The sequence below is a fragment of the Gymnodraco acuticeps genome, unplaced genomic scaffold (assembly GCF_902827175.1).
Source record: "Gymnodraco acuticeps unplaced genomic scaffold, fGymAcu1.1, whole genome shotgun sequence".
Classification (NCBI taxonomy): domain Eukaryota; kingdom Metazoa; phylum Chordata; class Actinopteri; order Perciformes; family Bathydraconidae; genus Gymnodraco; species Gymnodraco acuticeps.
Genome location: NW_022989793.1, coordinates 27730 through 52536, shown reverse-complemented (window position 1 = coordinate 52536; position 24807 = coordinate 27730). Strand labels below are relative to the sequence as shown.

The following is a 24807-nucleotide window of genomic DNA, read 5'->3' as shown; positions in this document are numbered from 1 at the left end:
CAGTAGCTTGCCAATTAAAACGATTTTGCTAGTCACACAAGTTTATAATGCGAAGCTACTGTTATATGGATTATTAACTTCATTTTGTATAGCATTGATTTATGAGGACTGTTTTAGCTAAGTAGCTATAGGTGAAAAGCATGCCAAGTGTGCTTAGCCAGCAGTGTTTTGTAAGCTACTGTAACTTGCCACTAAGTCCTCTTCATTCTCTAGTACGTTACACATCAGGGGTTCAAATTCAATATGAGCATGTCAGAGAAATACACAGGTGTGAAATAAATAGTGGTTTCATTTATTCTATCAAGTTACTGGAAGACTTGGAAACATTAAAACAAAAATATCCATCTTTCAGAGATTTTGAATAATAAAGAAAGGCATTACGTTTCATATTTTCAATAAACTATTTTTAATTAATAGAAGTTGTGTATTCTGGTTTATTTCTGATGCATGTCATACTCTGTCAGTTTTTGAGTGCCATATTAAACAAACCCAGTGTTAACTTGCAATAAAATCTTGATCATTCTGTCCGTATTGTAATATTCATTAAAAAAAATATATTCATAATGATTTTTGTTGTTTGAGATATATTCAAATGTTAGGGTAGTTTTTGTTCCAAAAAGCATCTGGAGAGATTTGCATCAGTTCACACATAAATTGCTTTAATTACAACAGAGTAGGGAAGTCCACAGTATAGTACATAGTAATAACTCCCTTTTTGCAGGCCCAAATATATGCACATACAAGCCTCAGTGACAGGCTAAAGCTGCTCCTCGCCTTCTCAGTGAGGCACCAGAAAAGTACACTAGACGGTGGAGTTGACCAATGCATTAGCTAAAGTGATAGTAAAACGATGGAGCTGCGACCTCAAAGAGTTTAACTTTGATTTGGTTGATTGTTGGTATTCTTCAAGGACTCCAGCAAGCTCTTGATCCTCTCGCTCGTCGGCTCGAATTTCCGTCTCTTGCGACTTTTGATCCCTGCAACCTGGGAGGGCAGAAGGAGGGTAGATACTCCCCAAGGTGTGATAGTAGCATTTCCTTTAGTACCACCTCTGGACGGGGCGGTTATATTCTGCTGGATCAGCCATGAGCTCTCCTGACACAAAGCCACAAAGCGGTCTACCTGTGAGGCGTTGACGTTTTTGCTGACGTTCAGAGTGGTTTCGAACGGGTTCTGGATGTGCAGCGGGACTGCCGGAAGCTTGTTCTGCTCTTTGCCCTGGAGAGGAGGAATGGGACAAGGCCGGCAGATGAATACACACTCTTGAGCAATAGCAGCAGTCCTGTATTTTATGGTCCATATATTGGTCATGCTTATAGGTCTTTGCTGCTTTATCTGTGGAACATATAGCTGACTGGAACGCCTCTCAGCAGGTTACCACATGGGATAGGCATGGACCTGGCTCTGGAAAACATTTCGACTTGAGTTGTGAAGAATGGGAATGAGCTAACTGCTTTGGAAACCTGCTAGACACATCAAATGTGTTAGCAACGGAAACATGTATGATCTGATCCTCTATCTAGCAGTCATGGCCATCAAATGAACCCTCAATCTGTGGGTCAGAGAAAAGTCAAGACCCTCCCATGGTACTTTGCATGCCATACCCAGCTTAAAGTGTGACAGTAAAGGGGCTGGAAGGATAAAGTGATGGAGCTGTGGAGGGGGGGTAGACGATGGTGACATAAAGCTATCAGTCAGAGAATGGGAGCGAATTGGAGAATTGTAGCACAGTAAAGGAGATTTATGGATGTTGCTCCACTGGTGAAAACCTATAGGTACGGGTCACGGCTGCAGTGTACCTGCAGGTTTCTTATGCTGTGTCAAACTTGATATTAGTCTCATATATTAAGCTCCAGGGTCTCTTTTCCAGAGGCATCCATTAAATTCTCAGCCGAAGCGTAGCCCTGCATCTTATATAAATGTGCCACCCAAGCATTAACACCTACTTTATCAAATACAATTCTAGGGTAAAAGTAATAGATGATACATAGGATATTATTAAATGTTCTAGGAGGTAGGTTTTAAAGTTGGTAAAATAGTAACTTTTATGTTAATCATTCCTACGCATTTTATTTATAAAAAGTTCCATTGTGGATGCTCTTTCAGTGCCTGTAAAAAGTAAAATTACACAGTCAACAACAGACTGAAATGTGGCTCTAAATATATTGAATATGCGTTTGTTTACACTCAGCCTGATGGAGCTCCTAATTGGGATCACAGCTCAAGGGCGCCGGGCACTGTGGGGCTGGCATCAATCATTTTTGACAAGGACAGCTGTCATCTGTGTGTGTGGGAAGATGCCATGCACCAAACACTGACTGTATTACCAACAGATTTCTATGCTGCAGCTCAGCTCTGTGGCTGTGAGCTCATGTGGAAAGGAGGCTGAGCAGGGTGTGTTATTTTTGAAAAGATTTGTATTTATGTTCTGGTTTTTCAGTGATGCAACATTGGATTTTGAAGTTACATTTTAAGTCATCCAAGTTGCAAGATGGACTTATGATGGGAACTTATAGTAAGTAGAGCTTGATTGGCACTGGATTTTCAAGGCAGTTAAACTTAAAACTATTAAAACAACATATAGTTATTATGTCCTTTTTCTTTAGCACATACACATCACACACACAAACCACTTTGATCGCAATCCCTCTAATGTGGTATTTTAAAGAATACTCTGCTCTCTGGTGGACAAACTTAATAACTTTGACAGTATTTGAAGTAAATCAAACAAATCTTTGATATTTGGTATGAAATCACAGCTTGGGTGACAATAACAGCAGCTCCTGCCCAGTTACAAAGTCCACAAGAGAGAGACTAGAGCCATTATCAGACAACACACTGTTTTTGTTGTTGTTTGTTTGTAAGTGACCGCTTATTGTCATTCAGACAAAGGTGACCTGTGCATGATGGAAGGAAATTAATATAACATACATTACATTTGGTGAAGGAACACCAGTCTGATTATTATTGCTGCTGTATGATGTGTTTTTTTAACATTTATTCTTCCTAAAATGTGAGGGAATCTCCTCAACAACATAAATGAGCTCAATCACAGTTGGTTGTTTCCTGGTTTATTTAATATTTTTGTGTGAAAAGAGATTATGCTCGAGGGATACGTTTAAAACAGTATTCATATTAAGGCAAAAACATGTTTTGTTTCTCTTTGAACATATTTATCTATCCAAATATGTGCTGATGCTGACTTTATTTGAAGCCGACAGCATTCAAATGTTCTCAGTTGAAAGTATGACAACATTGTTACTAGTTCTGAACTAGCAGGGTTACCTTTGTAACTGTTGTGTATGGCCAACAATACATGTCTGAATAGTGGTTAAAATGTGGGCATAAACCTTAAATAGCTGAACCATAACAAGGATATATTTTATCACCTTTAATTTGATTTGCTGGAGCAACATTATCCTTCATTTGAAGTAATGTTTGTGTCCGCCTGATCAATCTAAGTGCTTAACAATGCACATAAACTTAATAAAGAGCCCTGTAAAGCTGATTATCATAATTGGGCCACGTTTGTTACATCGGACTTAATGAATGTGAATAATCATACATACCTTTCTGATATTGATTGACAGCTTACTGAAGCAAAAGGAGGCGTAGAACTCAAAGAACTCACACAGCAGTTGCTCTAAGAAAAAAGCAAGAAAAAAAGTCAAGTAAGCAGCAAACAGAAACAAGGGTATAAATCAAACTGAGCCGTAGCCCTACAGCCTGGCTTCTACGCTCTCCTGCTCACCCAGTGTTTCTGTGTTGCTCTCGAGCTGGATCTTGCTGAAGTCGCTGACAAACGTGCAGTCGTTGTCCTCAATCACGCTCTTGTCCTCGGGACCTTGTGGGACGAGATCAGGGACACCAGTTAAATGACTGCCTTTACACGCATATGATGGCCATAAACAAGACATAGACAGATGGTGGAAGTGTGTTTCGTGGAGAGGTAACAGTAAGACACAGTAGGGGGAGCAGGTGTGTGTACATGCGTGTCAAAGATGGTCAAAGAAGAGAAAAAAAAGGGGGCCTAGATCGTGTCCTTGCTTGGCTCCACCACTGCCCTTGTTAACAGTATTCTTCACTACAGTAAGACTGCAGGTGGTGCTGTATAGTCTGTGTTACACCACTGTTTAAATAGCTGCCTGTATGCTCGTGCGTGTGTGTCCGGCAGAGGCGGGGTCATCGACCTTCACAGAGAGATGGGCTTTTTATTGTACTGTAAGCACTCTGTGTGATAGAGTCTACGCTAAACGGGGCAGAGGAGGAGGGGGTGGAGGAGAGGGATGGGGGGTAGATTGCTTTTGGAAGGCAATTATCAAGGCAGCCAAGGTGACAGAGGGAGGGGGGGGGATGAAGGAACTGCAGTGGACTGGTGGTTAAATGATCACAGGAGACATTTATTACAGTTGTATGCATGGTGATTTGAAATATGACATTAAGTCACCTACAGAGCCAAAAGGAATTAGATTGTAGAAATAAATAAAACAGCTGACACTTATTTAAAAACAAATAGCACTGTATGAACATAAGACATTTCACTGATATCAGTATATATAATTAAGTTCGGCAATTCAATGTTTTACCCTATATTATTCTTATTGATACTGTAACATACTGTACATGTTTACCATTATTTTGTATTCTCCTAATTCTTGTTTGAACTCTTATCTCCTGTGTTTCTCTCTGTCACGGCTGCTGCTGCTGCTGCTGCTGCTGCTGCTGCTGCTGTCTGCTCGTTAACCTGTCTGGGATTGTTTTCAGCTGTGTATGTTATATGTATATGAGATGCGCCGTTGTCTGGACGCCATTGGATGCCAGTTTCCTGTCCCTCCTCCGGTAGGCGTGACCGAAGATCTGGATTGGAGCAGGTCGGGCCCGACTCACCAATCCCTGCCCACACCTTCCGGGGACTCTTACAAGAGTGTGTGCATCTCAGTTAGACGGGAGAGGTCTGAATCTGTGTCAGACGTCTCTCGGTGCTCTCCTTATGTTCTGTGTAGCTCTGTGCTAGTTCTGCTACAGTGGTTAGTTAGGGTGTGTGCTTAAGTGTGTATTCTGTGATTTGTGACGGCGTCGAACTTGTGCGAGACGCCTCACTATTTTAGCCTTAAGGGCCCATGACTGTGATAATCTGTGGCCTTCATTTTGTGTAGCGTTATTTTGAACAGATAGCTGGTTTTAAGAGCCTGTATTTTTGGTTATATCATCTTTATTTTGAGTTTATTATTAAAATCAACCTCTTACCAAGAACACCTGGTTTCGTGTTGCTTCCCTTTTACCCTAAGCGAGCTGGGGACGTAACACTCTCTTATTCTGTTGCTGCTATAACACCTGCATTTCACTACGGGGGTCAATTAAGGTCTATATCTTATCTTGTCTAATCTTACGTCAGAGCTAAGATACTCTACAGATCAGTGGGGTTACAGACCTGTTCACAGGATAGGAAAGAATCATTTATGCTACATCATCTTATACCTTTATAATTTCCTTAAAGGTGGGGTAGGTAAGTTTCAGAAACCGGCTCGAGATACACTTTTTGTTATATTCCATGGAATGCTCTTAACATCACGATAGCAATGAATATCTTAAGTGCTTTGACAAAAAATCCATTAAAAAATGTCATCTGTGGAAGCCGTAATACTGTAAAAAGTACAACCAATCCGTTTAGCCGGGCCGGCTAAACGGATTGGATTGCCGCCCTGTCTGTTATTACGGACGGGTCGTCAGCCTTCCATCTTGTGCACGCACAAATGTATCTCGTGCCCTCATTGGGCGTGCATTGCAGCAGTACTTCAATGACTCGCCAGCAACAGGCGGCCACTTTCACCAGTCTGCTGACGTCATGTGCGCGTTCATGTGTGTTGGAGGAGGTGCTCTGTAAGGAAGTCTGAAGGAAAGGGCGGATTATTTTCGGCTGTGTACTTGTACATGTTTTGTTTTCTATGAATTATTAGATTACTTTATCTTGAAAAAGAGGGAAGAACGTCACTGGTAAACACAAATGTGAGAAAGTCCTAAGTGGCTTCATTTTTAGGGCTCGCAAGTCAAAATACCTTTAGACCGCAGCTGCACTGTATGATGAAAGCTCACCTTACTTGAGTATACTTAGTGGTTAAGTTATTCTTCGAAGAAAAAAATAAAATAAGTTAAATGTATGAAGAAAAAAAACACAACATTAAGGTGTGGACTTAGTTGAGAAGAAGAGATTTCACTTAAAGTGCCCGTGAAGTGCATGTTTTTGCGCCAAAATGAAATGGCAGTTTCATTCCTTACATATCATTGCGCCTGTTCATGGCTAAAATAATTTTTAATTATTACTTAATTTCATTATTAATTTTAATAATTACGGCCGTCTAAGCCTACCGGAAGTTGCAGACGATAGCGGCTGTGACGTCACAAGATGGGCCCTGTTGTGATTGTAAACATGGCGGAGACTTTGGAAAGTGATACAAGTGCGAGAGAAATGATTGATTTTGACAGGATAGATGAGGAAAGTGGCACAGAAGATGGAAGTGCAGGACATCATTGAACCCTACAGATTTGAGCCGTCAGGGACGTCAAGTGGGGAGGATAATGGCGACGACATGGACGATGGGGAAGACATTGACCGGCTTACAGAACACTGCAATGGTTAGCAGGTTAGCAGTGACTGTGCGTCACTGTCGATTGGAAAATAGGGGGGGGCGTGAGACCTGAAGGTCCCTTTGCTTGTTTTAAAATCTCTGCTTGGGCTCAGCCTCTGGGAAATAATTAGCTTATGTACATGTGCTAGAGTATTATTAAACTATTAAATTATTAAACCCACTGAGATAACTTATGCTACAGTTTACAATCTAATCACTCAGAGTCCTTTACCTCCCTGAGCTGACTTATCTCTCTCAGTCCCACAGGAGAGGACTCCTCTCCTTATATGTTGAAACAGCTAATCTCCGTTAGCTCCGAGCTAGCACCAGGATGCTAACAACAACCCTGTAACTTCTCTCAGTCTCTCTCTCTCTCTCGAATCGACCAGTGGCCTTTATTTGTCATGAACAATCAACGAATCTACGAAACAATGACACCAGCCAGGCTCACCTTCATCTTTTGGGAACAGAAACATCGCCACTTCGGCAGACTTGACATTAATACGGCCAGCGGCAATGCATCGCTTCCCGTGTGTTTTTCCTCCCTTTTTCTTCACTGTCGCCTCCATTGTCAGGTTTTCTCGATTGGCAATCACTTCCAGTCGACTCCGACACACTTTCCAGTAAAATACTCGCTCAAAAACTTTGATAAATTCGACTTTGAAACAGAGAAACAATAAACTATGATGAATGTAAACACTTCGGCGGCGACCATTTCGTGACGTCACGCAGTAGATCGCAAGCCACGCCCACGAAGGCGGAGGTCAACTGCGGCAAATTCAAAACTCGTCAAATTCGTTGCTATTCCAACATCTTTTGATATGGTTCCAATGGACAATCGATTGGCAATCACTTCCAGTCGACTCCGACACACTTTCCAGTAAAATACTCGCTCAAAAACTTTGATAAATTCGACTTTGAAACAGAGAAACAATAAACTATGATGAATGTAAACACTTCGGCGGCGACCATCTCGTGACGTCACGCAGTAGATCGCAAGCCACGCCCACGAAGGCGGAGGTCAACTGCGGCAAATTCAAAACTCGTCAAATTCGTTGCCTATTCCAAACATCTTTTGATATGGTTTCCAATGGACAATTTTGGTCATTACTATACGTATTAGCATAACAGATCATGCACAGGCGCACACTTCACGGGGTCTTTAAGTTTCCAGGTAATTTTTTCATAAATTGTGGATAGAATGGGCAACAAAACGTTGATAACAAACAAAGGAACCCTCTGCTTTAAACTGACATGTTTACTAAGTGAGAAGAAGTGCTTGGTGGTACCTGCAAGGTCCCTGAGGTGGTCCAGGGTTGGGATGATAGGGGGGCTCCTCCTCTGCAGGAAGAACAGCACCATGATGGTGAGGGAGAAGTTGGAGATCCAGGCCCCGGGGATGCTGCTGGTGATGCCGTGAGCTCGAGCCCAACAGCGCACGGTGAACACCAGGTGACGCACCCGTGGGTCCAGCTCTCCGTACAGATAGAGCAGCTCTGTGCTCTTCATCGCCACCCTGTGGAGAACACACAAAGTTACTACTACTGCATGTTTTGATGGGGCTCTTTTGATATCAGTGTTGAGACTTCCAATACAAGTGCACTTCATACATTGTTGTATTTGGATTGAAGTTCAGCGTCTTGCTGATCAAAATAGGACATGCTGCCATCAATAACCAAGAAATTAAGTATATTAAAACAGGAAATAAATTGCGGAAATAAACAATATCGTGCAGAATTTTGTAATATACTGTATATATGACTGACTTTTGGCTGGTTGTATTGCTATTAAACCAATGGATTTGTCAATGGGTTACCTACAGATAATTATGTGTTTCAGGGTGTCAATCCTTATGATAATATGTGTGTTTAATATGTACTATATTTGTGAAAAGATCATAATTTTAATGCTCTTAACCAATATTTTTACGTTGCACAATTTTTTTCTTTCAGTAGATTTCAAGGAAAGCATCAGTATGAACCTCTTAATGCCAGTCCAATCCTTATCTTCATGACATTAGGTCCCAGTATTTGTCCGCATATATTTGTATTCCAAAACATCTTTACCTCCCAAGTTCATGAGATAAAATACTGTTTAATGTCAAGGGTCAGTGAAAATGAAATCATATGAAAAGCACCACTAGGGAGCAGCCTTCAGATTGTCATAGTGGCTGCGTCAGTCACACTGCTGTTGGTTTCCCTTCACATGCGCGCACAGAAACCTCAGGCAGGAAAGAGCTGCGCTTGAAAGATCTGCCAGCACAATATAAGAAAAGTCCCCCTCACATCCACCCACCACCTTTGATGGTTCCCCTCCATTTCCTTAGAAACTGCAGAGCGGTTTCTCTGTACGTTAGCAGGTGTGTAGGTGTTTGTGTTATCATTGGTAGGAAGGTCACAGGGAGGAAGTGAAACACAAACAAGCCCTCCTTTTAAGCTTCATGTTCAGTTTTACTCCAGCAGGGGTGCAACTGTACCCTCACAGCACTTCCTGCCTGAGTCAGGTTTCTGTTTGGCCAGTATTGCCAAATCAATATCAGGACGACAACGAAATAGCAGTTTCTGTGAAGCAAGAGGCCTATGAGCAAGTATGATTGACCTTTCAAGATATGACCAATAGTAGTGTGAAACCGAATCATTTTAAATGAACCACTGCAACCCCAGAGCCATGACGAACAATTGTTTCATAGTGTTTATGTATGGAAAACAGGTTATCTCCTAGTAAAGGCGCACAGGGTGAGTACCTGTTGTTGGCTGTGAGGTCACACTGAAAGCCAGAGGGCTGGTGGGTGAAACGGACCAGGGGACAGCGTGCATTTAGTATCTTCTGCACCCCCACACACCCAGGTCCAAACTGGTCCACACACTCCCCGATGACGGACAGGATGTTCTGGGTGACGATCCGCTCGAAGTTGGCCCTCTTCATCTGGTACTCCAGGAACAGACCGGATTTTGGCTGCACACAGAGAGTTTAAATATGTTTAATGATCATTATTAAATCACCATCAATTTCTTTGACAGGTCACTATTTTTACTTTATAGCATCTTATTTGTTTCAAAATGTCTTTAAATTATTGTAGTATACATAGCAAGCACAAACACAACAACGTGCTTTTAAAACCTTATTTAGACTTCATGTAGCATACCAAAATGTATTAAATTATTTGTAACATACTTTGATGTAGTTCTATGCTGATACATTGACATTTCTAAGTGAGCAATAACCTACAAGAAGTCAACAATAATAATGACATTATTTTCCTTGTAATACACCAGCCTGCAGTTATGAGTGTAGATGGATACATTTGTTTTAGTTTTTTTTTGTCTTTACATACTGGTTACAAATGCATAACGCAGGTGTTTAACCATTGTTGCATCTATTCTTTCTTTAATGCTCCTTTTTAAATGTAATTCAACTTGATAACAAGGTGGGAAATAATCAATGACCTAAAAGTTAAACAACGCAGATTTTTTCAAGCAAGTTCCTCATAAAATACCACTTCATTCCAAATGATATATACATACATATAGCTCTACTAAGGTAATATCATTTAGGAATTCCAAGCATCATTAACTGAACTTTTATATATCCTTTACTAGGAACACGTTCATTTAGTATCATAGTTTAATTTTCCAAGAAAAGCTTTATGCAGACATGCTGAGTTTGCTGGTTGGATTTATTTTTGGTCTTTGCCATTCACAACTGTCTTCAGTTTCACTCCGCAGAACTCAGCTCTCTCAAAACTGGCAAATGATTGTGGTAGCAGTTTCACTTTTTTATAAAGGCCTATCTGTTTGAAGTAGAAAGAGGTGCTTTGACTTCTCTGGCTCAATATGCACTATATCAGTATTAGTAGGTACTAAAATACTTACATGTGTTGTCAGCTTACATATTTCTTTGTTGTTATTCAAGATTGTATAACCAGGTTTTAACAAGTTACAATTTTTGTAAACTAAATGTGTATGTCGGGCAAAATAAATGTAATATTGTCAGCTGGTGGCTTTGGACTTCATGCACTCTATAGGCGTCTTTCTAAAGGCCGACACCCAAACTCCCATTATTACCATTGTTGCATTTTTCCCACTGATGCCATCCAGGTCTAGAAACATGTCCAGGTCACATCCCAGCTTTCCAAAGCCATTCACTGATGAGCCAAATGGCATGATGGTGCATTCTGGGAAAAAAGAAGCTGCAATGTCCTTGAGCAGAGAGCAGACGAGGAAGCGCAGTCGGCAGTTCTCCTCCGTTAGCTGATAAGCTTCTGTCAGGGAGGTTATCTGTTGGTCTATCTGAGAGGAAATAAAATCACAGGGTGTGGTTAGAATAATCCTTAATGCATATACATGACTTCCATTAAAATCGATTCACAAATGTATATGTCTTTAAAGTTGAATCACTGGATTATTCCAAACTGTAAATCTGGGAGCGATAACCGAACCACTTACACTTTCTTCTTTGGACAGTCTCTGTATGAGCTCGTTGATGGGAATGCTTGTTTGTGCTTGGCCCTTTTTTATGGATGGCTGGTTCAATACATCCCTTGAGTCGAGGTTCCTCATTGACAGCAGTCTTGATTTAAAAGGCACCAGGGATTCATGGCTGATGCTAGGGATGGCCGTCCCTTCTAACAATGAGGCAACACTTTCCTGGTTGGCAAATTCTACCACGGCATACATTCCCTATAGAAGAACACCAATACAAACAATGTCATGTTTCAAATGAAAACTAACAGTAAATTGGACATGTATGCTGGAAAACAATGCTAATTTATAAGAGGAGATTAGTGATTCACTTACAAAGCTTTCATAAAAGAAGTATTTCTGGATATCTCCGTAATTTGCTATATACTTGAGGAAATTTTTCTCATTGGTTCTTGAGTGGCAGCTGATGAGAACAGATCTCTCTGCCTGTTCTTGTCTCTCTGCATGGACAGCATACAAAGATTTGAATCCATTCTTTTCTTCTTAAAAATAGAGAAACAGAATATTCAACAATGAAACCACAACAATCATTTTCATTTGTCTTAATTATTGTCATTGTTGTCAGAAGGACTTTGCAGTATTATCTGGTAAATACTTGCACTTTTTTGTCTAACAAGTGTGGACTTCAATGGCAACAGATCGCAGCGCCAAACTTAATTTAAAAAAAACGACAATTGTACAGTATGTGGTACTTGAATATTTAAGGAAGCCACAAATCACATACATCACATTGCACGTCTTGTTACATATTTAAAACAACTCTTCCAATTCGGCATATAAATCATCCACAAAGCAGCATCTATAATATGATCGTATATGAAATGAAAGCTAGAATCACCTGACAGAGGTGACTTTACTTCACTAAGACACTTTGGTGGACAAACGACATCCCGAATTTAGCCGAGACCCTAATGATTCCCTCAGTTGTTCATTTCAATTAAAACAATTACGAGTTTTTCAAAGGCAACTTAAAAAATACACATTTCTAAATGAAGTTTGAATAGGAGTCACTACACGTGAGACATGGTTTTCACGTAGGCTAACTTGGTTTGTTTGACAGCTTGTGTTAATAACTCGTGTTTCACGGGTTTCACCTTGCACAGCAACAACGTTTGTTCCAATATTCCTGTGAAGAAATGTATCGACCTTCTGTAGGCACTTCACCAGGCTGCCTCTTCCTATCGTATGTAACCTGCACACCGTGAAGGAGGACGCCATTGCTGATCAAAAAGAAGGGAAATGCGCATGCGTATGGTTTTGTCTACGGCAACAGAGAGGTACCAAAATCACACACATTGTGACGTTTAACATTTGTCTGAGTATTACATGTATGTTTTATATGTCATAAATCCACTGTAGTAAGCTATATCATTTTATATTAATACATTTAATTTGTTCTAATCAAGTTATGACTAATGCATTTAATCGTTCGAGTATTATATTGCTGTTTGTATTCAAAGTTTTACATTTAAAGCAACAAAACATTTTTTCCCACAGGAAAACACCCAACATTTCTGTAGAAGGTGAAGCCCTGTTTCAGCATTCAAGCCACATGAAATTTGTTTTTCGTATGAGAAAACAAAAGAAAGGGAAAACGAAACCTACAGAGAGTAATGCTCTGGCAATTGACATTCAGCGAATACCTCCTCCTACGCACCGGTCGACTGCAGTTCCTCTGTTTACTTCCTTCTTAACACCGTCCGTCCCCTTCCAGTCAGTCAGACGCTCGAGACGATGAAGAGAGGAGCGGCACTTAAAGCTTCCGTTTCAAAGATTATTACGGTAAGTTTTCCATTATCAATAACAAGTTGTTTGGTTACCAAATAGCAGCTAACTTTACAGATTGGCTGTAATATACAACATAAATACTATACTTTTCTTTAGGCAGGTATCCTGACTACATTTGTACATTACGTCACATATAAGTAACTTCGTCGCTTGGGCTATTTCTTTAAATTTGAGCTTTTATAGAAATGGAATGACTCTCAACAAATATTTTTGCAGATAAGATGTGTGTTATTTGCATGTAGAATGAGTTGGGTTCTTATTCACAGCTCAACAATTATTCATGTTTTTCTATTTGACACAACATTTTCTTAGCAGTCTGTTATATAGATATAAAATAAGTTGCCAGTTTGGCTGGGGGGGCTTCCCATCTGTAGCCTACTGTGAAACTCCCTTCACAGCCTGGTTAGCCCCTCCCCACTGTGCTCCTCCTGCCAGCTGACCTCCTGATGTTTCATTTTCAGGGTGAGCAGCACAAGTCAAGCATCAAGATGGATTATAAATATGACAATGGATTAGAATTGTTGTTGGCTCACATGAATTTAGAAGACATCATCAACGCTGCAGAGACTCTTTATCAGCTTGAAGAAGACGGGGAGGAAGGAGGCTTGTCGTTGGAAGAGGAAAGTCTCTCCCAGGAGGAGATGGACGAAAATGAGGAGACAGGGGTCTCGGGGAGTCAGCAAAAGGACTATGATGATGAGGTTGGTGGTGTTCGGTACGGGACAGTGACAGACCTCTTGTCTTTTGTCAACCTGCTGTCCAACATGCAGACAGCAGCCATGCAGCATCTACCTGAGGAGATTGGAGTCCTACTGAACAAGGTAAGAAGACTTATTTTGTCTTTTGACTGTGCTTCTTTGATAACAACAATGAGTATTTGTGTGCATGGACATTCTATAACTGTTCCTTAACTGACCTTGCAGAAGGACATGGCTGTTAAAAAAGGCCGCTACCAGATCAACATAGACGTGCTCCTCTTTCCATGGAAGCTGACCTACAAGAATCATGGCACTAGCCTTGTGCCTAAGGGATCATTTGGGAAAGTCCACTTGGCTCAGGACACCAACACCAGGAAGAGAATGGCTTGCAAACTGGTGAGGCCTGCTGCGCAACAGCTGGAATTCAGCCTGCACTGACTTCTCGAAAGTCTTACAATAGTTGCCAAATATTTATTTTGCCAAGTCATCTCTGCTTACCAAGCATCTACTCCTGTGTTTGTACAAAGAATGTTAATGTCAGTATGGCATCTGCTTGTTTTCCCTTGAAGTAAAAGAGGAACACAGCTAGTAAAAGAAGAACCATTCTTTTTTTTCAACAAACTAAACTTACAAAATGGACCAAGATTAATGCAAGAATGGAAATTGAACAGATTCCACTGCTTCTCAGGATGTTTTTGTCAAATTCATAATGAAAGAGATAAATCAGCATGTGATGTAACTCCTAATTTCCCAGCAGAGCTTTCAAAACACATTCCACTCTTTTATTATCTTTCTGACCCTGCATTATTAACCTGAGGGGGTGAACAGCGTGTTTACATGGAAAATATTGACATATGAGAAAGGAGTTGTGTCATACAGTCTGGTGTTATCATGAGAATGGACACAGTGTATTGTACACCTTGTTAAACACACAGTGACGGCTTACTGGCAGCAGTTATTACAGTATGTTTGGTGTCTGAGTTACAATAGATTTCCTGCATGTTAGAAGACAGACCTGTTATGATGCATTACATATTTACATTACTATCTTCACAGATCCCTATGGAGCACTTCAAAGCAGCCGATGTGGAGTTCCAGGCCAGGTTTCGGCACGAGAACATTGCTGAGCTCTACGGCGCCGTGCTCTGGGACCAAAGTGTCCACCTGTTCATGGAGGCCGGAGAGGGGGGCTCGGTCCTGGAAAAACTTGACAGCTGTGGGCCCATGAGGGAGTTTGAGATCATCTGGGTGACCAAGCAAGTCCTGCGGGGCCTGGAGTACCTGCACTCACACAACGTCATCCACCACGACATCAAACGTAAGAGTAAAAAATGTGTTTTTCACTTGTCGGGTGTTATTGAGTTGCAGTAAGCTTGTGCACATCATTCAGGAAATAATGTAATGTCAGTTTGTACGCACCATACGTCAAAGTCAAGCCACAGACGGATACATTTTTTGTGAATAATACTAGAGGAACAGAAGTGCAAAACCACACATATCCGACACAGACATTCTTCCACACTATAATAGACATAGTATTATGAGTTTCCTCCTCATAGAATTTGACTGACACATTTTGAGGAAGTGTAGCCATGTCACACTGTCTGGTAGCTAATGATCTAGATTACAAAAAACATTCTAATATCAGTGGGTGGGGCTCAGCAGAGGTAGGATGTGAGGTAGTTTCACGTTAGTTGAATTACATGGCGCTGCAAGGATCAAAGCATTCTCCAGAGCTGGCTGTCAACCTCATGGCCTAAAGACAGTTGGGAAATTCCAGCCTGCCTCTCATGCTTGCTCAGTGTTAAATGTAAGGTCCAGAGAGGCAAGTGACTCATGACAACGACCAGACTGGCCCTCTGCCTAGCTGCGGTTTTTAGTGCTTCCTGCCTGAGATTAAAATATGTAATTATACCTTAGAGATGTCTAATGATGATACTTTTCATCAAAGACTTTGCTAAACGCACGTTCCATGCTTGACTTCACTGGCCTTTTCCCAGTTAAATTCCCTGTAAGTGCATAATTATTATCTCATATGCTAACCTGCACTGCAAAGCATAAACAATGAAAATGGTGTGTCTCATTTCTATTATTTTGTCTGTTTTATTCAGCCAGTAACATTGTCCTGATGTCAGACAAGGCAGTGTTGGTGGACTTTGGCTTGACGGTGCAAATGACAGAGGATATATACATTCCCAGAGACCTGAGAGGAACTGAGGTAAGAACTTAAGTCCTAAAGGCTGCAACTGTAAGCCCATACTAATTACTTAAAGCCATAATGTATTTTGTTCTTTGTAAATGCTTGGTCCAATCATTACTTGTATTTCTATCTAACCCTTAGTGTGGGTTTTTACTGGAAAAGGCAGTGCTCTTTTTGACTCTCAGTCTTCATACTTGTGTCTGTCTTTTTCAAAATGATTGAAAGCAAATGATAGGCAAGTTGGAGAGCAGTCAGCGCACTCATCGACCTCACTGATGTTAATAATAGTCTGCTCATGCCGAGGGTTCTCATTACAGATGTAATCAGCACTTTGGACATTTTAAGATTAATCCAAGAGATTGCTCACATGCTTTTTCTGACGTCATGTATTTTCCTGGCTTTCCCATGTTTTGACCTTTGTCTATATGGGTCTTTGCACATGCACCCTAGGCCTCTCAAGGCTTGGCTTGTGGAAAGTCCCAGGGCAGACACCCAGCAGTAATAATAAGAGACAGAGCTACCAAACACACTGGGCTGCTCAGGCTTACTTTAACATGGGAAAGCAGGCTGGAATTTCCAGAGATGAACTCTGATATTGTGTTTACTTTTCACTCTCCAAAGGCCAACACGCTTCTGCACTGCCATTAGCTGGTCACACACAGCGTGGGCCTAAAGGTTATCTTGTTTGTTTTTTTAAAGAAAAAAACATTTGACTGCAAGAGGTAGTTTCCTGTTTTGTTTAGCAATGATACATAGTCCCTACACAGGGTTCCCTATGCTGTACAGATTGTAAAGCCCCCTTAAGCCTATGTGTCATTTGTGGTATTGGGCCATAAATAAAACGTGATTGATTTTTTAAATTTGAATTGAAAACCAATAAAAGAGTCCGTCATACCTTTTCTCACTATTATCCTCTGCAGTGGTATTCAATCTAATAAATGTTATGTCATCATTCTTTTCTTTTTTAGATGTATATGAGTCCAGAAGTGGTTCTGTGTCGAGGACATAACACCAAGACAGACATCTACAGCTTGGGCACCACCATCATTCACATGCAGACTGGCAGCCCTCCATGGGTCTTGAGATATCCTCGCACCGCCTACCCATCCTACCTCTACATTGTAAGTACTGCACATTTTTTAAAAGCCACACTTGCATCAGGGTGTTGCTATTGGATGATGGCCAAAACATCACAAACATTTATTGTTTTCAGAGGTTAAAGCTATTTGACTTAAGTGATCTCTAGCGCCACCAATTTTGATGGTTGATCTTTTTGTTTAATAGTAAACAACAGCTAGATTTTTAGAAAGTTTGGTAAAGCCTATGCCTCTGTGATAAAACAATAGTTAAATGTATTATGATATACACATCGTTTGCAAAAACGTTCAGTAGATTAGACTGATTGAACTAGCTGGTTAGCATGCTAATTTCAGTTAATATGCTACTATTGCCCAGCCCTAGTGCAGCCAGTTATAGTGCATGCACTATTACAACTATGACAGTAATTTGAGGTAAAAGTGTATATCTTTCGAAGATTCAACCGTATAATCACAGAACTACAAAGTTATTTTTTGCTGCATTTTTATGACAACAAATCAAGTTGTGGAGCTCAGCTTGGATCCGTCAGAGAGTTTGGGTTTTAGCAATAAGCCTCACACCTACTCAAAGCCAGTAAAATAGCTATTAAACCGCATCACACTTACATGCTTTACTGTCTATCTTGAATCTTGCAACATTTGAAAAAGTGACGCTCTTTTCCGTGACCTTGTTCAGACCTTCCACAGCCTAGATTTTAACAAGATAAGAAAGGCTTAATGTAACTAGTTGCAGTGTGTGACTTTTCGCCCATTCAGTTAGTCACTACTTCTGTTTCTTTTAAAGGTTTTCCATTACATGGGTTCTTTGCTTTAAAGAAGTCCCGTTTCTGTTTTTGAAATGATTATCAGCTCTTTTGATTTTCTCACTTCCCTTATGAAACAACTGTCATGGAGAAGTAATGTTACGTGGTACAGTTGCTGCTACAGTCTGAGATGTCCTTCTTATCGTTGTTCCTTTTTACTACAACTAAATGTGTTTTACAAGTTACTACTCACAATGTCAAGAAAATGGGTGGCAGCTGCTGGAGGAATTATGTGGCCCTTGTTTTTTTTGGAAGCATTGACTTGTCTATGTATGTTCTCACGTGCTGCAGTGTTCTAATGCTGTTTTTGCATATCTCTTTGAACAGATCCACAAGCAAGCCCCGCCTATGGAGGACATAGCGGAGGACTGCAGCCTGGCCATGCGATCCTTTCTTGAGCGAGCCCTGGAAAGGAACCCTGCTCTGCGCAGCTCTGCGTCAGAGCTTCTGAAAGACGAGGCCATCAACCCCCCCAGAGAGGATCAGCCTCGCTGCTGGAGCCTTGACTCAGCCATGGAGGAGGCCAACCACACCATGCTACGCCAGCAGTGCCAGCACCATGACACCACACAGGGTAAGCACCTACATGTTGAGGTTAATTTGGTCCCAGTACTAAGGTACTTGCCATATTGAAACATGTACTCTTTTCATTTTTCTGCAGATTCTTCTCTTTACTCCGAGGACTCTGGCCACACGAGGAGGAAGGGCTCCTTGTACATTGACCTAGGGGCCTTGTCGGGTTACAGTAAACTGGTGACCGGGCCCCCTACTGCGGAATATGGCTAGCCCCGGACCACAACCTACCAATTATGTGGCTGAACTTTAGTCAAAGGCAATTGATAATTTAACCTTTTTATACATATTGCTCTGCTGTTTTATATATCCGAAAGCTCAAGGCGACATAGGTCAGGGATGAACTGCACTTATTTACAAGTCTGAGGATTAATGGAATGAGCTCAACCTTGATGCTGAAATGGGCTGATGTGAGTCAACTGCACTGCAGGACAGTGGTTGGAAGAGATGTACTGTGTATCATTGAGCATTAACTGTCAGCTATTGGTATAATTCCCAGAGCTCTCTGCTTCTTTCTGGTGGATGCTATGTTCTTTTCTTGTGAAAATATGAGTTATAGTCTTTAAAAAAAAAGATGAATCACTAAACATATGTAAGGTATTTTTTAAAGTATGTGTGCACTATGCAAACATGTCTATGTAGTTCTTTATGAACTTCCTCTTGTTAATTCCTGTGGAATATTAATAGCATCGTAAGTGACACTTTTGAGATGAGGTCTGATGTTCTTCTCACCAAAAGAATGTGTTACTTTTAGTTTTTAGTATTAAGAATATAAAGTTTGAACTTCTTTATACATACAATAAAAATGAAAATCCAATTGTGTCTGTGATATCTCAGTTATATCTTAAGTATAGCATATTAAAACCTTTTGTTTTGAATCTAATTTACTGTGTAGTGTTTTGTGTTAGTTCAGCTGTTGTTTGTAACACAGTAGACAGTCAACAGATGGCCCTGAGGCTCCAAAAGTGGCAGACTTGCTGTTAATTACGACATGTTCCCATTCTCTTTGGTTGGGCTTTTCTATTGTTTGGTTGCTACAGGACAGTTGAAGTCCAAGAATGTGATAAAGTAGTTAATACTACACTGCCGTCCAAAATAAAAGTTGCACACTAATATTTATTTGGACCGCCTTTAGCTTAGGAAGGCACGCAGTTGCTTTGGCATTGTTTCGATAAGCTGCTGCAATGTCACAACATGCATTTCTATGCAGAGTTGCATTCATTTCACGCCAATATATTGTATTGATTATGGGAGAGTTGCACTGCTGCGCAAAGTCTTCTCCAGCACATTCCAACGATTCTCAATGGGGCTGAGGTCTGGACTCTGTGGTGGCCAATCCATGTGTGAAAAAATGTCTCCCTAAACCAGTCATTCACAATGTGAGCCAAATTAATCCTGGCATTGTCATCTTGGAATATGTCTGTGCCATCAAGAAAGAACAACTCCATTGATGGAAAGACCTGGTCATTCAGTATATTCAGGTAGTCAGCTGACCTCATTCTTTGGGAACATAACGTTGCTGAACCTGACCTAGACCTGACCAACTGCAGAAACCCCAGATCATCATAACACTGCCCCCACAGGCTTGTACGGTAGGCACTAAGCATGTTGGGTGCATCACTTCATCCGCCTCTATTCTTACCCTGATGCGCCCATCACTCTGGAACAGGGTAAATAATTTGATTTGGTTTTAATAATGCGTTGGACGGTTCTTAAACTTTTAGTAGTTTCAGCAATCTCCTTAGTTGTTTTATTTGCTTGATGCAGGCCTATAATTTGAACCTTCTGAAACTGATTAACATCCTTTCCACGACCACAGGATATGTCTTCCGACATGATTGTTTAAAGAAATTAGAAGCTACTCACCGCATCAGCTCGGGTAAAATAACTTCTTGCCAGCTGAAACATATTAAACACTGCAATAATTATCCAATGGAAGCCTCTTACAGATTTTGCTTTTTGGACGGGCAGTGTAATTATCCAATATAATACAAAAAGTGGACAACTGCTAATGTTCCATCTACTTGTTTATAGTATGTCATCAAAAAGAGCATTTAAATGGTAAAGAAATCACACATTTCTCAAAAACATTACTTTTCATTGTTGTCAGTTAGTGTATGTACTACTCATATGCATCAGAGGAACCCAAGTGATTCCTACATCAGGCCTGCTCTTTCTCTTTTAAATGTCACATGTGAGTGAGCATCAATCTCTCATGTGGAGTTGCCTGCTTCAAAGCCTGATCTGAAAGTGGCAGTATAGGATATTTACTGGTTCCACAATGAATGGGAAAGACAAATACTACCATCTGCTGGTAACATTAGATATAAGTGAACCCACCTTTAATCCATTGTGTTGCTGCTGAGTGGATACATTTTTTGTATAAATTGATAGCTTTTAAGGAGTCTCCGATATCAGCTGTAGAGGTTACGTTTTTCAAATCTTGATTGAAAATAAACTGTCAACATGTAATGGATAATGTCATGCTGCCGTAAATCTGTAGGTAAGCACAGCCTAATGACTTCATAAAAGTGTTTGAGACACATTTTAAGTTAAAGATGTTACACAAATTATAGTAGGCCTATACATAAATAGGGGAGAGAGGGGTACGTTGAGCCAGTGGGTAAATTGAACCACCCCCTGTAACCAGGCAACGCCTTATAGTTGTAATCATGTGACCAGAAATTATACAAGCTCCTCCCATTTCTCCTTGCCTGTGAAAGAGAGATCCTCATTGTGTTCTAGTAAGTAAACATTTTTACAAAAAAACGTTTTTTGCTTGTCAAAGTACATTTTCTAGATGTCAGCTATATCGGCTGTCATGTCAAAAAAAATGTATCCAGGTTTAAACACATATATTGTATATGTTGATGTGTTGGCAGCGTATTAAACCATGTGAATCATTAAGCTAAAGATGACTGAATTTTAATGCTAGGCTATTTTTCTAAAATGGTGGCTGTGGGGTAAAGTGAACCATGGGCCTTGGGGTAAGTTGAGCCAGTTTTTCAATGGAGAAATGAATGAAAGTAGGCCAAGTTGATAATAAGAGCTCATTGTAGGCTACATTTAAAGTTCATTTACCCTGTCTTTGATTGGTAAGATGTATGAAATTGTATCACCATTTGTATGATTACTTTTCTTTTTAACATGTAAAAAAAAAATCAATCAATTCAATCGAAATTTATATTAAAAATATTTGAAAAACTAAGCTTGTATTTGGTTTGTTATTTATTGTTTACAGTATAGTTACCTTTAAGATTTGTAGTATACGCCCAGGTTTGAACAGATATGTGGTTTCATACGTGGTTCAATTTACCCCCTGACCTGGATCAACTTACCCCTACACTGGGGCAAGTTGAGCCACAAAACATTTTTTTTTTAAGAAGTCATATTTTCACTGCCCTTGATCAAATATTAATTATTATCATTGCCATTGATAGGAGACATCCTGAATTATAGGTGTGTGTTTTCATTTTTACTATGTGTCATTTGTCCTTGCTTAGAGGACAGCATAACTAAAAAATGGCTCAACTTACCCCACTCTCCCCTACTAATTTGACTGTACAGTCTACACAAGCCAAGTGCCTTGAAAACACAGTGTAAACTGTGTAAACATGTTAATAATCAATATTATTACATTCGTAAAAAAAAAATGGATTAACTGTTTCTAAATAATTGCAAGACAAATCCACTCGATGACCATGATGATGCACTTCAACAGCGCAACAAACACAGTGGTTTGCAGATACAACACACCATTAAAACATAATGCAAAAGGCTCAGCAATGCTGTTGTACGTAGCCAGCCGGCTAACCTGTGGTGTGTTGCATTTGTCCTCCTATCTCACGTTGCATAAGCATGTGTTAGAAATTAAAATCAATGTTTTGATGGCATAATGTACCTTAAACATACCGTCAGTTTAAATGCTGTTTTATACTGAAAAATCAGAAGTTCTTGTGCACAACCAGTTGTTAAGCTTTTATTCTGAAAATCCTTCATCTCCGGTTAGCATTTAGCATGTGGCTAATATACCATTTCCTATAGAGGTGAATTTAGTAGCAATATGACACGGAGTGTTGCACACTGAAACCTACTGATTTCAACACTACAACTATAGACGTCGAGATATTATTATTGATTCAATATTAAATGAAGGTAGTTTATTTGAATACGTTTGTTTACAGACGGGTTAGCATGAGACAACATCCGGAACTACCGGAAATGATACCAGCCGTGAAGTATTTCCTGTATTTTTGGAGTATTGATTATAGCGTTTAAAATGTATTAAATGAAAAGTCATGAAAGAGATAAGGAGGATAAAAGGCGTGTTTAGTTATATATTTTATGTACAATGTCTGAATCCTCTGTTATGCGCAATATCGGACACAGAAGACCGAGGGGGGAGTCCCCTACGTCACCACAGCCCCCAGAGAGGAGGGGCGAACAGCCAGCAAGCGGGAAGGACGAATGCTTGGTTGCGTTCCAATAGTCCATTTAGCTTAGGAACCTTCCTAACCAAGTGAAATGACCCGGAAGTACGTCAGTGGCAGCCATGTTAAGTGCCGTTCCAATTCTCCAAATGAAAGGAAAGGAGGTTTCAAACTTCCTTTATAACCTCCTTTAGCTTAGGAACCACTGGATCTCCCTTGACGAAAGGAGAGGAGAAAATGCTGCCCCATAATGCATTGCAGCCGCAGCATTTGCCGTCACTCAACAGTCGGTCGTTCACGGAAACAACCGATTATGACCGAGAAATGATATCATGAAAGTTACGGTGCTTATTAAGCATTTTAAAACGTATGTGGTAAGTTGCCAAAGTGCTTTGTTCTGAACGTTCATCAGTATTATAATCAAAAAGAGAAATATGAACGTTAGTTTTTACTGAAATTATCAAATAAAGTCAACATTTCACAGTCTTTACTGAGCTCTGTGGGGTTTGTTCAACTTTTAAAAGATGTTTGAATGGTGATATACACAGTGATAGATGTTAAGGACTAACGTTTATAATAAATACATTTATTCTATCAGGCCAGGGCTGAACTAGTGACGTCAACACTCTCGACTGCTGATTGGTCAGAGAGAATCGTCAGAGAGAATCGTCACAAGATCGCGCTCGAGATCATATAGCGTCGCATATATATCTAGAAGCAAGCTTGCAGCATTTTTATACACAGCATTTTTGTAAACGGAGGAGCTACAAAAATGGCAACGTCAAAGAAAAGCACACCGTGGTCGACCGAGGAGGTGACGACGTTCCAACATCTCATTGGGGATGATAAAATCCAGCGGGAGCTCGACAGCACAACTCGAAATGTGAAGCCGATCGCCCCGCCTACACTGCGTTGCTACCCCAGGTCCTAAACTGAAATGGAAATGCGCCACAGCCTCGGACGGCCAGCGAGGCAGCCCGAGGCCTGAGCGAGGACGCTTAAACGGGGCTACCCCGCTGCAGTGGAAATGTGCCATTATATCACTCACAGTCTCCGCCTTCTACTGGACTCTATGGGTACTACCAGAGCCATATAATAATCTCACATCTGTTTTCAGCATCGCAAGAGCTGCCCCCACTGACTGCCTCTCTTTGAAAAGGCATTGTAGCATTAGGTAGGTGCTGTTCCAGCGGGTGTCCACTTCCTGAATAAGCTTCAGCACAGGGCGATTCATCTGCTCCTGCACTTCTCTGAGCTTCTCTTTGGCTGTTGTGCTGGTTTTAAAGAACGTGACTACTTTTCTAGCCCTTGTGCGTAGGTCTTGTAGGCCAGAAGTTGCATCCAGAGATTTCTTCACCACTACATTTAGTGAATGAGCAAAGCAAAGTGCATGTTTTAGATTTAAACTTCTGACAGAGGCAACCATATTTGCTCCTGCATCCGTCACAATTGAGGTCACTTTGCCTTCAGTGCCCCATTCCTCCATGAGAGACTTCATTGCAGCAGTGATGTTAACCGCTGTATGAGCTTCAGGGAAAGGCAGCACTCCCAGAATCACTAGCTTCGCAGAGTCATCCACATAATGGCAGGTCACTGCTAGATATGCGTCCATATTAATGGAGGTCCACATATCAGCAGTCAGGCTCACAGCCTCTACCCTCTGCATGACAGCCTTGGCCTTCGTGTTCTCCTCCTCATAGCGCTTGACCACCATCTCCTTTAGAACCCGTCTGGATGGAAGAGTGTATCTAGGATCAAGCAAGGCCACAAGCTCCTTGAAGCCACAGTCATCCACGATGGAAAAAGGCTGCAAGTCTTTCACCACCATATTCACAAGAGCCCCATCCAGCTCTCGCTTCCCGTCCACTAAGACAAAGAAATAAAGACATAAAGAATAAAAACAAAACCAAAAAAAGCAAATGAGGATTTATGTGAAATTGCACTCAAAGGAAGCAGACTTGTGAGTCATGGAATACAGTCATAGCATATTGTGTTATTGTTATTAGTTAATAATAATATAATACATACCATGTATGTTCCCCTGGTTCACAGCAGCTCCATGTTTGGCAGTGAAGTGCCTAATCATGGAGGAAGTATTCCCATGATACTTC

The 24807-nt window shown here is 40.7% G+C and overlaps 2 protein-coding genes across 5 annotated transcripts; one reads left to right on the top strand and one right to left on the bottom strand.

Moving 5' to 3' along the window:
- Positions 1-387: 387 nt before the first annotated feature.
- mtpap (mitochondrial poly(A) polymerase) lies at positions 388-12731 on the bottom strand. 4 transcript variants are annotated; one of them, XM_034222175.1, is made up of 11 exons: positions 12713-12731; positions 12202-12327; positions 11423-11589; positions 11072-11305; positions 10691-10915; positions 9370-9581; positions 7916-8142; positions 3752-3844; positions 3570-3643; positions 1123-1218; positions 388-984 (listed from the first exon to the last, which is right to left on the bottom strand). In XM_034222175.1, exons 2-11 carry the CDS (start codon positions 12323-12325, stop codon positions 874-876), a joined length of 1563 nt encoding a protein of 520 aa, XP_034078066.1. In that variant the 5' UTR covers positions 12326-12327; positions 12713-12731; the 3' UTR covers positions 388-873. The 4 variants fall into 4 exon arrangements, with proteins under 4 accessions (XP_034078066.1, XP_034078049.1, XP_034078055.1 ...); XM_034222158.1 differs by having other exon boundaries at positions 388-1218; XM_034222164.1 differs by having other exon boundaries at positions 388-1218; positions 11423-11586; positions 12713-12730.
- Positions 12732-12736: 5 nt separating this feature from the next.
- On the top strand, positions 12737-19083 carry map3k8 (mitogen-activated protein kinase kinase kinase 8). The gene is made up of 8 exons (XM_034222195.1): positions 12737-12889; positions 13357-13716; positions 13819-13989; positions 14650-14911; positions 15705-15811; positions 16762-16914; positions 18021-18267; positions 18355-19083. The coding sequence occupies exons 1-8, from the start codon at positions 12842-12844 to the stop codon at positions 18477-18479; spliced, it is 1473 nt and encodes a 490-aa protein (XP_034078086.1). The 5' UTR covers positions 12737-12841; the 3' UTR covers positions 18480-19083.
- The last annotated feature ends 5724 nt before the right edge of the window (positions 19084-24807 follow it).

What these genes read in the sequence shown, in the direction of transcription:
- mtpap (XM_034222158.1), bottom strand. Translation starts at nt 12,325, where the DNA reads ATGGCGTCCTCCTTCACGGTGTGCAGGTTACATACGATAGGAAGAGGC. An exon ending in AAACGTTGTTGCTGTGCAAG is followed by an intron (nt 11,590 to 12,201) that starts GTGAAACCCGTG and finishes TCTATTTTTAAG; the next exon opens with AAGAAAAGAATGGATTCAAA. An exon ending in TGTCAATCAATATCAGAAAG is followed by an intron (nt 1,219 to 3,569) that starts GTATGTATGATT and finishes CCTCCTCTCCAG; the next exon opens with GGCAAAGAGCAGAACAAGCT.
- map3k8 (XM_034222195.1), top strand. Translation starts at nt 12,842, where the DNA reads ATGAAGAGAGGAGCGGCACTTAAAGCTTCCGTTTCAAAGATTATTACG. An exon ending in CCGTTTCAAAGATTATTACG is followed by an intron (nt 12,890 to 13,356) that starts GTAAGTTTTCCA and finishes TTTCATTTTCAG; the next exon opens with GGTGAGCAGCACAAGTCAAG. An exon ending in TTGGAGTCCTACTGAACAAG is followed by an intron (nt 13,717 to 13,818) that starts GTAAGAAGACTT and finishes CTGACCTTGCAG; the next exon opens with AAGGACATGGCTGTTAAAAA.